Source organism: Ailuropoda melanoleuca, chromosome 16 (assembly GCF_002007445.2).
Source record: "Ailuropoda melanoleuca isolate Jingjing chromosome 16, ASM200744v2, whole genome shotgun sequence".
NCBI lineage: Eukaryota > Metazoa > Chordata > Mammalia > Carnivora > Ursidae > Ailuropoda > Ailuropoda melanoleuca.
This window is the reverse complement of record NC_048233.1, coordinates 39,474,352-39,488,490: the sequence shown is the minus strand read 5'-3', so window position 1 is coordinate 39,488,490 and position 14,139 is coordinate 39,474,352. Positions and strand designations below refer to the sequence as shown.

The 14,139-nt window shown below is 55.6% G+C and overlaps 1 protein-coding gene across 2 annotated transcripts; it reads right to left on the bottom strand.

The window, feature by feature from the left end:
- Positions 1 to 291: 291 nt before the first annotated feature.
- On the bottom strand, positions 292 to 14,139 carry PRPH (peripherin). 2 transcript variants are annotated; one of them, XM_002922372.4, is made up of 11 exons: positions 12,771 to 14,139; positions 9,554 to 9,640; positions 3,214 to 4,129; positions 2,786 to 2,846; positions 2,507 to 2,602; positions 1,957 to 2,124; positions 1,730 to 1,855; positions 1,429 to 1,649; positions 1,268 to 1,317; positions 947 to 1,026; positions 292 to 700 (listed from the first exon to the last, which is right to left on the bottom strand). In XM_002922372.4, exons 3-11 carry the CDS (start codon positions 3,753 to 3,755, stop codon positions 638 to 640), a joined length of 1,407 nt encoding a protein of 468 aa, XP_002922418.2. In that variant the 5' UTR covers positions 3,756 to 4,129; positions 9,554 to 9,640; positions 12,771 to 14,139; the 3' UTR covers positions 292 to 637. The 2 variants fall into 2 exon arrangements, with proteins under 2 accessions (XP_002922418.2, XP_011227160.2); XM_011228858.3 differs by lacking the exons at positions 9,554 to 9,640; positions 12,771 to 14,139 and having other exon boundaries at positions 292 to 703; positions 3,214 to 4,449.

Here is a 14,139-nt window from a genome sequence, read left to right as displayed (position 1 = left end):
AGTGGGGAACCCTGGAGAAAGAACATGATGACCGGTGAAGAGGGAGTGGAGTTCTGTTTTGGACATGTTGCGTTTGAGGGGCCTATGGCACATGCAGAAAGCACGGAGACATTCGGGGCTGCCACTGGCCAACAGCCGTCGAGGAGGCGTGGATGCAGAGCTAGGATAGATAGGAACCATGGATGCCAAGATATGGGATGCAGAAAAGAAATGACTAAGACAAGGGGAAAATACTGCTGAGCCCCCCTCCCCCCAGGCACCCCCACTTCCACAGACACAAATGCACTGGAGTGGTTTCTCCTGACAGCGGTTTTATTTGATTCAAAAATGAAACTCAGACCATGGCCCACTCCACTGGTCATGGGATAATGGCAGGAGTAGACTTGATCTGGGGATCACTGGCCTCTTACTAGGACTCGATAAGGGGAACATACAGGTCATATATATGTGTCAGGGCAGGGATAGAAGGGCCAGCTACTGCTGGCTGGGTAAGGCTTCGCCACAGGCCAGGGAAGGGGTGACTTGTGCCACCCCCTAGACACATGCAGAGCAAGAGAGGACTAATTCAGTACTGGTGTTAGGGTCTGGGACTTGGAGTAGGCCTCGGGCAAGGTCAGGGAGCTCTGGACCAACGGGTTCAGTAGCTGTGAGTAGACTTGTCCAGCTCACTGCGCTGCTCCTTCTGGGACTCAGTGACCACCTGCTGGGGACAAGGCATGTGAAGGGCACAAATCAGTCGGCACCACCCCCCTCCGATCTCCTTTGGGGTATGCTGTCTCCTCCTCCAGTAAAACCAGCTGACTATCCATCCCCCTTCTCTATCGCCCCGTCTCCCTCCCGCCCGAAGACCACTAACTCGCAAAACTCTAAAATCAGCTGCAGCCAGGTTGGGGCTCAGAAATAATGTGGGCAATGATGGGGTCCTGGGCTCGAGTGTCCCTCTCACCTCCCCATCCCGGGTCTCGATGGTCTTGATCAGAACCATCTTCCTGCTGTGGCTGTCCTGAGCAGGCTCCACCTCAGGCACTGCAAAAAGTGGGATGAAGGGATGGAAGACAGGAGGCTGGGGGTGTCTCTCCTTTAAGCCCTCACTCTCCTCTATGAGGGGAGGGGAGCGGCAGGGCAGGAGGAGCAGGGGTGGGTCTATACCAGGACCCAGTTATTCATGGACAGACTCGATCCCCGAGCAGAGGCACAGCAAGAGTCTGGTCGGGGCAGAAGTGGACAAGGGGACAGGCAGGTTGAAAGCCGGGCGTGGGAGACTCACCAGTCGTCTTTATACTTAAGGATGCAAAAGAATGGACTGGCACGGAGATCCTGGGAGGGGAGCAAGTGGTCAGCTACTCGGCCCGGGGCCCCGCCCCTTCCCTGCACGCCCAACCCCTACCATCCTTACACCCCCACCCTCCAGCAGCCCTGCCCCCCCACCTGCTCTCCTCGCCCTCCAGCAGCTTGCGGTAGGTAGCGATCTCGATATCCAGGGCCATCTTGACGTTGAGGAGCTCCTGGTACTCGCGCAGGTGCCGCGCCATCTCCTCCTTTAGCTGTCGCAGCTCTTCCTCGAGCCTCGCGGCGCCCGCCTGGTACCCGCCCGCCTCCAGGGCAAACTGCTCCTCCAGCTCCCGCAGTTGTCTGAGCAGCGCCTCGTTCTAGGGGGCCGCAGGAGGTCACTGGGGGAACAGCCTTCATCCTCCACTCCCCGGGCCTGGGCGCGAAGTCTGGTACTCACCGTGCCGCGCAGCCCGTCCACCTCACAAGTCAGGCTCTGTATCTGGCGTCGGGACTCGTTCATCTCCTGCTTGGCCTGACGCAGGGCCTCGTGGTTCCGGTTGGCGGCGTCGGACAGGTCCGCGTACTGCGGCGCGCGAGGCCACACGGCCGTGAGCTGGCGGGACGCGCGCTCCCCGCCGCGCCCCACTCGCCCAGACCCTCCCTCACCCTCCCGGGCTCTCGCACCTTGGACTTGTACCACTCCTCCGCCTCCTGCAGGTTCTTCGCCGCGATGCTCTCATACTGAGCGCGGATGTCCCTCAGCGCTGCCGTCAGCTCGGGCTTCACGGTGGCCTCCACCTCGACCTGCTGCACCTGCTGGCTCTCCACGCTCACCTGCAGGTCTCGCAGCTCCTGCCGTCCAGGACAACAAGTTGTCGGGATTGCAGCGCGGATCCCACGCGGGCCGCGCAGTTCACGCACCGAAAAGAGAAGAAACACTCGAATAAACAGAAGGGGGCGCAAGGGAGCGCAGCGCGCATAGGACTACGCGGCCGGCGCCCGGTACGCTCCGAGCCAGCGGCCAAGTTACGGGGTGCAGCTCCGCCGCTCGCCACCAGGTGGCGCAGGGGTGGGAGTCAAACCACCTGTAGAGGGGGGTTGGGCTGCGTCTACCCAGCGAATCTCACTTCTCTTCCCCAGCTGCATTCGCCAGTTTTCTCCAGCGCCTGCCGTCCAGCTTCAACGAGACCGCCTGCAGCCTTCGAAGCCTCCCCCTGACACTTGGTCCACCTACCTCTTCATGCAGCTTCTTGAGGAACTCAATCTCATCCATCAGCGACTCAATCTTGCGCTCTAGTTCCAGGCGGGACAGGGTGGCGTCGTCCACGTCCTTAAGGGAGTGGCAGTGGGGGTTCAAGAGCCTGGAGGGGCTGCTCAGGCCGAGGAAGGGCCAGGCCCTCCCTGCCCGTCTCTGGAGGCTTCTGGTAGCCTCCTCGCGCCCACACATGCCACCCTAGATACGCAGGCGGGGGTAGACGTGGGGAGACTGAGCTGACATGGGGCCCGGGCTCACCTTTCTGAAGAGCACGAGGTTGTGCTCCGCATCCTCCCTCTTGCGTGTCTCCTCCTCCAACCTGGCAAGAAGAATGGGCAGAGACAGTTGCAGGGCCACCGCCCAACCATCAGCCCCGCGCACCCCAGGGTCTAGGATAGAGGCTGCTACTGTCCAGGACTCTGAGGAGGGGTCTTCAAACTGCCCAATGGACTCGCCCACTTTCTCTCTAACGGGCTGGGAGCTGAGACGGGACCCCTTTATACACAGGGCATAGTAACTCCTCCCTCCCTCCTCCCCTCCCCAGAGAGGCAGCAAAGTGGTAGGGGGAGGGCGGGTGAGGCGGTGAGAGCCCGCGGGAGAGCCTGCTCCTTGCACACGCCTGGTAGACGAGGGGAGCCACTCCCTCCTCGACGGCCCGCTGCCCAGCCCCGGCGCTGCCCCCTGACCTCTGCTTGAGCGCCGCCAGGTCCTCCGCCAGCCCGTCGCGCTCCACCTGCACCCGGTCGCGCTCGCGGCCCAGCAGCTCTAGCTCCCTCCGCAGCTCGCGCAGCTCCTGCTGGCACAGCTGGTCGGCGCGCGCCGGCTCCTGGCCCCGGGCCTGGCTCAGCTCCCCGCGCAAGGCCGCGTTCTGCTGCTCCAGGAAGCGCACCTTCTCGATGAAGTTGGCGAAGCGGTCGTTGAGCTCCTGCAGCTCCTGCTTCTCGTTGCTGCGCGTGGCCAGGAACTCCTGGTTGAGGGCCTCGGCCATGGAAAAGTCGAGGCGCTCCGAGGGCAGGCGCAGGAGGGCGCCCGCGCCTGCCCGGGGGCCGCGGAAGCTGCCCAGGCGCACGGAGGAGCCGGTGGACGCCGAGCCCAGCAGGCGACTGCTCGAGAAGCGGGAGCTGGATGCGTAGGAGTAGGCCCCGGGGGACAGTGAGGGCGGTGGCCCGAAGGTGCGGCGGTAGGAGGTGGAAGTGACGCTGGCCCGGAGGCCCGACGGGTGGCTCATGGTGGCCGAGGATGGGCACTCACCGCTGGCAGAGCTGGTCCGGGAGCTGGGAAGAAGCTGCAGACCGCTGCGAGGCGGCTTTATAGCCCTGCGGGCTCAGGGGGGGCACGGGCAGCTCCTCCCACTGGCCTGACGGCGGGTCTATGTGGGGAGGGGGACGCCCCACCCCTGCGCAACAGCAGGAGAGCCGCACCCTCCCTCCACGGTTGTTGGCGCCCTGCCTACTTGATTCCCCCTGTTGCTGGCGGGGAAGGGAGCAGGCCTGGCGACCACTGGCAGGCCTGGGTTGGGGGTCAGCACCTTCCAGCAAGCATCCAGAGCTGGAGCCTAGGGTGCGAGGGCCTGACTGGACCTGGGGTTCCTGCCTGAAAGAGCTGTTAAAATCGGAGATGTACTAATGTAGAATCATTACATTGTCCACATGAAATTAATAGAATGTTGGGTCAGTTACACCTCAGTAAAAAAACAAAACAAAACCGGGGGGATAGGAAGACTGGAGGTTAAAGGGCAGGCTTCTGGCACCTGAGTGGGGAGGACATGGCCTCGGTAGATGGAGAGATGGCCTGGCTTAGGCCCCAGGGCCTGTGCCCCCACTTGTCCCTTGAAGGCTAGGCCCCGCGTTTACCTGCTGTCAGCTAGTCAGCTACCCCTCTGTTACCACACCCAGGGAAAAACGGGGGACAGGAGGGCAGAGGGAGCTAAGGGGGGTGGGGAGGGGCTGATCCCTCGGTAATCCCCAGGGCCCTGTGGAGGTCTGCTGCCTGGCGCCAGCCCTGCCGCTAATGGACTGGCCATTTCCCCTCCCCCTCCTCTGGACACTTGGCCAGGGGGTTGCCTGCTGATGTCTCAGCCTTAAAGACACAGCTCCCAAACCTGGACCTACAGCAGGCCCCCACAGGAGGGCCCGGCGGAGGGGGCTGAGGGTGCCTGGGCCCAGCTCTGGGTCCCACTCGGGAGGGTCGGTGCCCTGCCAGAGGCTGAGCGGAAGGAGCCCGTTGAACGCTGTCCGGCTCTCCTGGATTCTCCCTTCCCCCAACCAACTGCTGCTCAGTCATGGGCCTTACGGGAACCCAAGCCCCAAGCGAGTCCTGAGGTAGGAAGGGGAGGGGGCTGGGGGGCGGCAGCTGCTGCCAAGGCTGAGAGAGGAGCGGACTGGCAGGAACCGGTCACTATTGAGGAGTTGCAGGTACCCAGGGGTGGGGGTGGGGGCTGCAGGGGGAAGAGATGGGGAAAGAGAAAGTGCCCATCGCTCGTGGTCCCGGGACTGAGGGAGGAGAGAGAAGGCCCCAAAGCAGACCCACAAGCCTGTGCACACGAACAGATGTGTATGCGTAGTCGCGCCACATCACCTACGTGCACACACACCACACACGCACAACCACGCAGCCCTTCCTGCCCCCCCCCCCCCCCCCAATCGGGAAGGCTGACGTCTGGCCTTTGCATGTCTGCGGCTTCCAGAACTCAGGCACGGGCGGCCCCGGAGCGGGCAGAGGCAGCTCAGGTGGTCTGCAGGAGCCGGGTGCTGAGGCCCGTTGGGTTTGCCAAGAGCCATGGGGCTGCTGCCGCCGGGGACTCCAGGGCTTTCCAGCATGGACAGGTCCACCTCAGGCCCTGAGGACCAGAGCTGGGCATCTGGGGAAGCAGATTTGGAACTCCTGGCTGGATCTCTGGGTGAGGGGGCGAGGAGGGTGGCTCCTTGGCCAGCCAACACCTCAGCATTGCAGGGCAGAGGAACCTCCCCTCCTTTGTGTGTCCTCTGAGATGGGCCAACGCCCGCCTGCTCACATCCCTACCGCCTTCCTTCGTCTCCTCTCCAGGCCCCTCCTTCCTTCCGGGCCATTAGTCTCTCCCTGCACAGCTGCCAGGTCCTTCTCCTTGATGGGTCTGGTTTGGTTGCCAGGGGAATGGGAAGAGGGAGGATGGGAGAGAAGAGACAGGGTGGGTAAACCTGGGCCTGTCCCCCTGACTTCTAGGAGTGGGGAGGGGTGGGGTCCAGCCTGGGCTGAGGGTAGGGGCTTGGCAGCTGTGTGTGTATGTGGGGGGGGGGGATGCCAGGGAAGCTTTGGTGCTTTCTGTCACAGCCCTAGGCTCTGAGCCCCAGCTGCCATCGGCCTGTAGCCCCATCGACCCCAGCCTAGGCCCTGCCCCGTCTCTGTCTGCTGTTCATAAGGAGCAAACTGGGAGTCTGAGCTGGTCCTTCCCAGGCTCTGTCTTTATAGGGAGCTGCTGGTAGATCTGGGCCTTTGAAAGTCGGGTAGAGGCCCCTTGGGCTGGGCCCAGGCAGTTCCAGGTGGAGTTCCCAGCCCTTCGCTGCTTAAGTTCCCAGCTCACCACCCAGGTGCCTCAGAGGAGAGGGGACCAGGGCCTCCTTAGCAGGGCTCTGGGAGCTGCAGAGGGAGGGAGGCCAGGGCCTGGGTGGGGGAACCAGGCCTGCTAGAAAGTCAGAGAAGACTCCTCCCCCTTACTCAGAAAGAGCCAGGCCTGGGAGACCTAGAGGCCAGAAGAAAGGTAGAAAAGGGTCACAGTTAAGAGCCAGGGCTCTAGCATCCAGCTGCCAAGCTTCCCATCTGACTCCAACATTCTGGGTTGTAGGAATATAGGCTTGTTACAATGTCCTTCCATGTCCCCCAGGAAAATGTGGGTAATCAAAACGTCTGCCTCATACTGCTGGTGGGAGGATTAAATACTTAGGACATGTATGATAATGGCTGAAATGTAAGTTAGTTTTACCATTATCATTATTGCTCTTCCCGGTGATGTTGTCAGCTGCCGAGCGCAGTGAGGATCTGGACTTCTTCTGGATCGTCCCCGCTAGTGGCTGAGAGCAGTTCTGGACCCAGGGTGGAAGGAGCCAGGTACTGCCTGGCTGATCTTTCCTCAATGTACTGATGAAGACAAGGACTCTGGACAGACTGCCTGCATTTGATCGTGGCTCCTCAATTTAATTAGCTGTGTGCTTTTGGGTCTGGGTGAGTGATTTCACCTCCGTTCACTCCGTTTTCTTTATCCATAAATGGGGCAGTAAGGATGTACCTACCTCACCGTGTTGGAGGATTGGCTGAGTTCTAATATGTGAGGCACTTAGTGCTTGGCACACAGTATGTGCTGTTTAAGTGTTAGCCAGTATTATTATTACACACACACACACACACACACACACACACACACACACCCGCTGCTCTGGTGAAGGCTTGGGCGAAATGACAAGTAGATGCATTCAGAGGTTTGCAAGGAAGGCGAGCAATGAAGCTTAGGTCACTGGCAAGTCTGCTACCGAATGCCAGGCCGTGGACTCAAAGCTGGATGAGGAAGGGGCGTGTGGGCAAGAGAGGGTGGGAGATTGGGAGAGTAAAGAGGTCCGTAGCTGGCCTCCCAGGCAAGGCCAAAGAACAGTCCTAGTACAGAGAAATTGAAAGAGGCACCGAGAGAGCAGGAAGTTGTTTTTGGAGAGCAAGATGCATGGATTTGTGATTCTGGAGCTGGGATATTTATGAATGGCAAGATTTCCAGGGTGTTTTTAAGGGAGTGGGCAATGGAGGCTAAAGTCGAATGAAGGAAAAGGTCATGCAAGAAGAGATCAGGCTGGGGCGCCTGGGTGGCATAGCGGTTAGGCGTCTGCCTTCGGCTCAGGGCGTGATCCTGGCGTTACGGGATCGAGCCCCACATCAGGCTCCTCTTATGAGCCTGCTTCTTCCTCCCCCACTCCCCTGCTTGTGTTCCCTCTCTCGCTGGCTGTCTCTATCTCTGTCGAATGAATAAATAAAATCTTTAAAAAAAAAAAAAAAAAAAAAGAAGAGATCAGGCTACCAGCCTGGGCACTTCTGAGCTGTGTGACCCTGGGCAACTCACTTGTCCTCTCTGAGCTTCGGTTTCTTCATCTGTAAAATAGGGATAATGAGCCCTCCCTCATCCCTGTTGTGACATCTGAGAGCTAAGTACTTCGTGTACTACTTGTCCGTGAAGTAGTCAGCATGTCATGAGGCTCACAGCAGGTGCTCAGCACTGTTGATGGCCTTCTTCCCCTGCCGTGTGATGACGGGAGGAAACTGAGACACAGAGGAGACATGCCATAGCCCTAATTACTTGTAACGAAGTGTCAGCTGGGGTCCCCCTGCCCTTCGGAGGTCTAGGACTGGCTCGACCACCAGTCCACATCCTGAGGAAAGTCCAATGTCATCCTCAAGATCTCTTTGCCTTCCTAGTGCACCCCTTCCACCCCTAGCTCCAAGTCCTGCTGCCCCTGAACTGGCTGACTATACAGCCAACTCCGCAGCGCGCAGATGTGGAACTCGGCACCGTCACGTGGTTCTGTGGGCCCCTTTCCCCATCACTCAGGTAGAACTCGAGGCTCAGAGGGACAAAGTTGCCTGTGTGAGGTCGCACAGCAAGCTAACAGTGGCTCCCGCTGCAGGAAGGCACATCCTGGTGGGTCAGGTGCTGCTGATGTTCTGGGCTCTGGCCGCGTAGGCACCAAGATGAGCCTCAGCCGGGAGGATTCCGGCTCCACACTTCTCAGACGGGGTTCTCTCCCAGGCTGGTCCAGCCGCAGGGTCCCCACGGACTGAGCGGCTGCACCAGAGTGGAATCCCTTCCCCGTTATCTCCATCTGGAGGCTCCACTCCTCCCAGTTAGGGGGTACTCTGGGTATCTTTCCCATCCCATCACTTTTCTCACTCTATCGTATAGTAATAGTTAACATTTCCTATGTGGGATACATTTTACACGTGTTATCATTTTTAATTCTCTTAATTACCCTACAACATGGGTACTATTATGATCCCCATTCTACAGTTGAAAAAACTGAGGCCCAAAGAGGTTAAGCAACTTGCCCAAGGCCATACAGCTAGTAAACTAGCACTAATCTGTTTATATGTCTGACTCCCCCATTCCTGACAATATGATCTTTAAAAGCAGGGATCAGGTCTTAGTCACCTTAGTGTCTGTGGAGTATAGCATAGGGTCTAGGTCAAATAAATGTTGATTAAACTGAAGGGAACGCTGAGGCACCTGAAAAAAAAAATCTTTCCCATGACAGGTGGTCCGGAAAATAAAGAGAGATATGTTGCTGCCACCTTCTGGTCAGAATCTAGAATGACATGTCTGCGGTCTGAATACATCTAAGACTCGGGGTTCACGGAACATTGAAATTTGGGGGATTCACCATTATTTGACCTTCTTTCTACAGCTGATAAAAGTCATAAGGGTGTGTAAAATAGAACAGCAACACTGGCATTAGGAGTTCAGAGCCCTGATTCCATTCTGCACCCCATCTCTAGAAGCCTCCTCTATTCCGCCCCAGCAGCTCCCACCCCCAATCAAAAAGCCAGGGAAGCAGGGCAAACTCTGTTCTTTGCCTTCAAACCCCACCCCCAGCCTCCTCATCTTCTACTATGTTCCCAATCTCCAGTCCTGCCCCATAAAATCACATCTCTGACTGCCTTCCTGACCTTTCCAACCAGCTCCCCCTCAGCCGGAGAATAGAAGAGCAGCTTATGGACATGGAATGCTAAGTGGGTTTCCTTCTCACGGTGTGGCCTGATGACTTGACGGAGTCACCCGAGGAACTGTTAAAAAGTAGACTCCAGAGCCCCACCCAGCTCTCCTGAATCTCTAGAATCCGCATTTTAACAAACTTCCTAGATGATTTTTAATGCACACGAAAATTTGAGTATTCCAGGATTAAGTTTTTTTCTTTAAATTGTCCATCTTTCCCCCCATTTTATTTTGAAGAGTTTCAAACTCAGAGAAAGGTGAAAGAAGCCTGCTGTAAACACCACTATACCCTCTCCTGGCCTTACCAGTTGTTAATATTTTGCCACAATTCCTTTGAAAGTAAGTTTCAGGCATCATGATATTTCACCGTCAAACACTTCAGCATGCGTCTCCTAAAAACAAAGACATTTTCCTACAGTACTATTAACCCACTCAAGAAATTTAACATTGCTAGAACAATATTTTCTAATATACAGTCCTATTAGAATTCCCCCAATTGTCCCAATAACATCCTTCCTAGCTATTTCCCCCAATCTGGGATCAAAGATCAAGAATTCTATTTGGTTGTCACCTGGGCAGAGGGGAGAGCCAGAGCGTAGGAATAAGGCTGGGATGAGCTCCGCATGCTTGAGGAGTTAGAGAAAGGTCAGTGAGGTTGGAGCAAGGTGGGTGAGGAGGAGAGAGGGAAAGGGGAGGTTAGAGGCGTGGGAAGGAGTCAGGGCACGCAGGGCTTTGTAAATCAGAGTAAAGAGTTTATAGTTTATTTTGTTTTAATCCAATGAAAAGCCATTGGAGGGTTTTAAGCAGGGGAATGACTTGATCTGATTTATGACTTTAAAAGGTCAATCTGAAGACAATTTCAGAATCGGGACGTTCTATAGTAAAACAATTCCTAGACTCTTTAAAAAGTCAGTGTCATTTTTCTTTAGAGATTTTTTTATTTGAGAGGGAGAGAGCACAAGCGGGGGGAGGGGCAGAGGGAGAAGCAGGCTCCCCGCTGAGCAAGGAGCCTGATGCCGGACTCCATCCCAGGACCCTGGGGTCATGACCTGAGCCGAAGGCAGACGCTTAACCAACTAAGCCACCCAGACATCCCAAAAAAGTCAGTGTCATTTTTTTTTTTTTAAAGATGGGTGTTTTAATTTCATAGGGATGTCATAAGAAATTACCACAAACTTGGTGGCTTAAAACAACAGAAATTCATTCTCACAGTTTTGGAGCCTGGAAGTCCAAAATCAGGACGTTGGCAGGCCTCTATTTCCAAAGGCTCCAGGGGAGAATCCGTCCTCATCTCTTCCAGCTTCTGGTGGCTCCCGGGGTTCCTTGGCTTGTGGCTGCATCTCTAATCTCTGCCTCTGTCTTCACATGACCTTCTCCTCTTTTCTTTCTTATGTCTTCTCTTTTCTTTCTTATAAAGACACTTGTCATTGGATTGGGAACCCAGTCAATCCAGGATGATCTCAAGACCCTGAACTATATTTTGCCAAGACCCTTCTTTCAAATAAAGTCACATCCACAGGTTCCTGGATGTTGACATGTCTTTTTAATGGGCCGCCACAACCCACCACAGTGGGAGATTGTTCTAGACAAAAAAAGGAGACCAAGATATGCAACAACTAAATGCAATGTATACACCTAGACTGGATCCCGGATTTGAAGGGGGGAAAAACCGCTATTGTAGTAATTTGTGTGTTATAGGCTATGGAATGATTATTCTGTTTTTAGGTGTGAAGATGGGAATAGGGTTGTGAAGGGAATGTTCTTGTTCTTGGCAGGTGTCCCCAGGAGCACCTTGAAGAGTGAAGTGTTGTGATGACCCAGACCTTCTTTCTAGCAGGTCAGTCCCACTGTCTTTGGTGCTGTTGTGGTGGAGGCAGGGGCTCCGGCTACTGGGTGAGTGAGACCAAGAAGGGTCACTTGCAGTTAAGTCACACCGCCTGTCAGAATAGAAACTGGGCCTCTCACCGTGGCCTCCACTTGATCCTGCAGGTCTCTGGGAAGAGACTGTGCCTGGTGAGAGCTTCTCCCCATTCCCAGGCAGAGAATGTTGTCTCCACAGAGATCCTGGAGCAGAAACTTCTGTCCTCTTAGCTTATGGCCTCCACATGGAGTTGGCCTTGCCAATCAAACATGGGTGCATGGGGTCTCCAGAACATACCCCATTTCCTAGCAGCTCCCCCACGGGCTCGATGCCTTTCAGTCAGTTTACAATTGGTAGGTCATTCAGTGGTCAGTAGGTCCATGCCTGGGGAGGAGGCAGGGCCACCCCATGGGAAAGGATGAAGGAGGTCATGGCAGGCGTTCTTCCTGGGCCAGCAGAAAATGAGCCCTGTAGTCTTGAACAAGCCTGATGCTCTGGTCCAACAGCATATCAGTGAGAACATTCTGTGCTAAGTCAATTCTAAGGCCTTGAGGGATGGGCCAGGATTTGGATGGCTAAACGACAGGGAACATGATGGAGAACAATAGCTCCTTGGTAAGGCTAGGGCCAAAGAGCTTTGTGGGAAGGCTGTGGGCATCCTGAGCAGGTGGGACTGGTTTACGGAGGGCGGGAAAGCTAGGCAGAGGGGTTTACGCGCAAGATGGCTCATGTTGCGAGGAAAGAGCACCTAACCACAAATCAAGAAACCTGGTCCCAGGCCTGGGCCAGTCACTGGTCCGTGCTGTCCACATGGTTAAAGAAAGCAGTTGGTTTAAATGATCTCTGACATTTTTCCCAAGCATACAGGTTGTTGAGTAGGAGACTCAGGAAATAAAAGAAACATTTCTTAATGATCACGGTGGGTCTCAGAGCACTGCTCCCCAGGAGCCTGAAGCTCTTCCTTCACAGGGTGATGTGCCAAGATCCTCTGGCTGCGAAGGAGCAGCAGTCCCTACACAGACAGGGGAAGGGACGGGGAAAGCAGGGGCAACCTGTCTTGGGCTGGTACCGGAGCTGGAACATACGTGTGGTCCCATCTGCAGCTGAAGGATCCACTTTCGGAGGAGACCACAGTCAGGGAGTCCAAGGAGGGCAGTGATGTCCTCCCTACACCCCAACTCTCTGTTGATTCCGACTGCCCGAGAGGAGGTGTGGATTGGCCCACCTGGCAGTCTCCCTCCCTCCATACAATGTCTATGAGCTGCAGAAGGTTAGAGCAGGAAACTCTGGGACACCAGGCACTCCTCCCCCTGCTTTGCTAAAGAAGATACTATGGTGGGAGGCAGTACTTCATTCCATGCGCTGTGAAGACGTGGGACCCTGGCTCATGGCCTCTGCTAGAGGAGCCCTGGTTGCCCCCTCTCTGACCAGGCACAGGCTGGAGCACATGCACGCCCCTGAAAGGAGCCAGGACAGGATTTCCTGCCCATCAGGCCAGCTGCCTGGAGCCTCCTTTCCGTAATCATGACACTCCGCCATCCATCTCACCCTACTTCCTGTGGGAAGAGGCCTGGTGACAGCTGAACGGTCAAGTTCAAAGAGTTTGCTACCCCACACACTGCCCTGCCTACCGTCTGCCTGCGGGCCACGCAGACACTCACCTGACAGCCGGGCCCAGCGGGTCCTGAGCTCTGGGAGCGGGCGCATCCTCTCCCAGCCAGAGAGGGCCACTGTCAGTTAGAAGTTCTCCCAGCGCGGCAAGGTGAATTTTCACAAAAAATATACAGCAACGTTACTAGCAACCAGGGGAAGAAATAAAATATTACTTGCACACAAAAAAGAAGAGGAAGAGGAAGAAACACTTGTACCCCTTAAGGGGACGCTCTCCGCAGCACACTGCTGTCCTCCTGTCTGGCTGGAAGGAAGGGAGGGGGAGAACATGGAGGTGGGGAAAGCGGGAGATAAGTGGGAGACCAAGGGAAGGGAGAAATAGAAGTGGAGAGATGAGAAGGTGAGGAGTGGGGTGGAGAGGAGAGAAGGGAGAAAGAGTCCAGAAACCAAGTGGGTCAGAGAAGGAGAGAGAACCTTGCAGGCTTTTTCCTCTCAAGGATCCAAGGGCCGCCACACAGGGAACTGAGCAGTGGAGGGATCCCTAGTCATACCCCGGAGCCCGCAGAATCCAGTTTGGTTCTTGTCTCAAGAGTCAAGCTCCGACGCCTGGGTGGCTCAGTCGGTTAAGTGTCCGCCTTGGGCTCAGGTCATGATCCCAGGGTTCTGGGATCGAGCCGCACTCACAGGGAGTCTGGTTATCCCTGTTCCCCTCCCCACCGCTTGGGCACCTGCTCTCTCTCTGTCTCTCTCTCTCAAATAAAATCTAAAAAAAAAAAAGAAAGAGTCATGCTCAAAGCTGCTTAGGCTCTGGGAGATTTGGGACTGCCCTGGGGTCAGAATCCCCTGGCTAGGCTTCCGGCGGGGAGGGGATTCTCCTGGAGGGGGCCTCCTGGCCCTTCAACACCACCGGGAAATCAGACTGCGGCTCCGTTCACACTTGCCTGTAAGAGGGGAGAAGGTACCTGTAGATGTTCTCTGTGTGCTTTCAATTTCCGACTTAAGTTCAGCCAAGACTCCTGAGAAGACTGAGAGGAAGAAGCACATCAGTTCGGTTGACCAGGAACTGCAGGCGGAGGAAGGCCAAAAGCTGACAAAAGGAAAGGGGACAGAGAACCTTTGTTCTCCCAGGGCTATGTTTGCAGTGGAAAAGAGGACATACACATTTAAAAGGACCTTAATATTTTTATTATTAATCATTTTACCAAAAGTTTCTATGAACTATTGTATAAGGTTTTTTAAAAAAATTTATTTTAAGTAGGCTCCATACCCAACATGGGGCTCAAACTTACAACCCCAAGACCAAGAGTTGCATGCCCACCGACCAAGCCAGCCCGGCGCCCCTGTTATATAAGATAGTATGCTTTTGGCAGGAAGCAATACAAAACCCAACTCAGAATGTCCTAAACAATAAGGGGATTT

Coding starts and splice junctions, on each gene's coding strand:
- PRPH (XM_011228858.3), bottom strand. CDS start 3,755: ATGAGCCACCCGTCGGGCCTCCGGGCCAGCGTCACTTCCACCTCCTAC. Junction 1,856..1,956: donor AGGAGTGGTACAAGTCCAAG/GTGCGAGAGCCC, acceptor CGCGCGCCGCAG/TACGCGGACCTGTCCGACGC. Junction 704..946: donor TCGAGACCCGGGATGGGGAG/GTGAGAGGGACA, acceptor CCTTGTCCCCAG/CAGGTGGTCACTGAGTCCCA.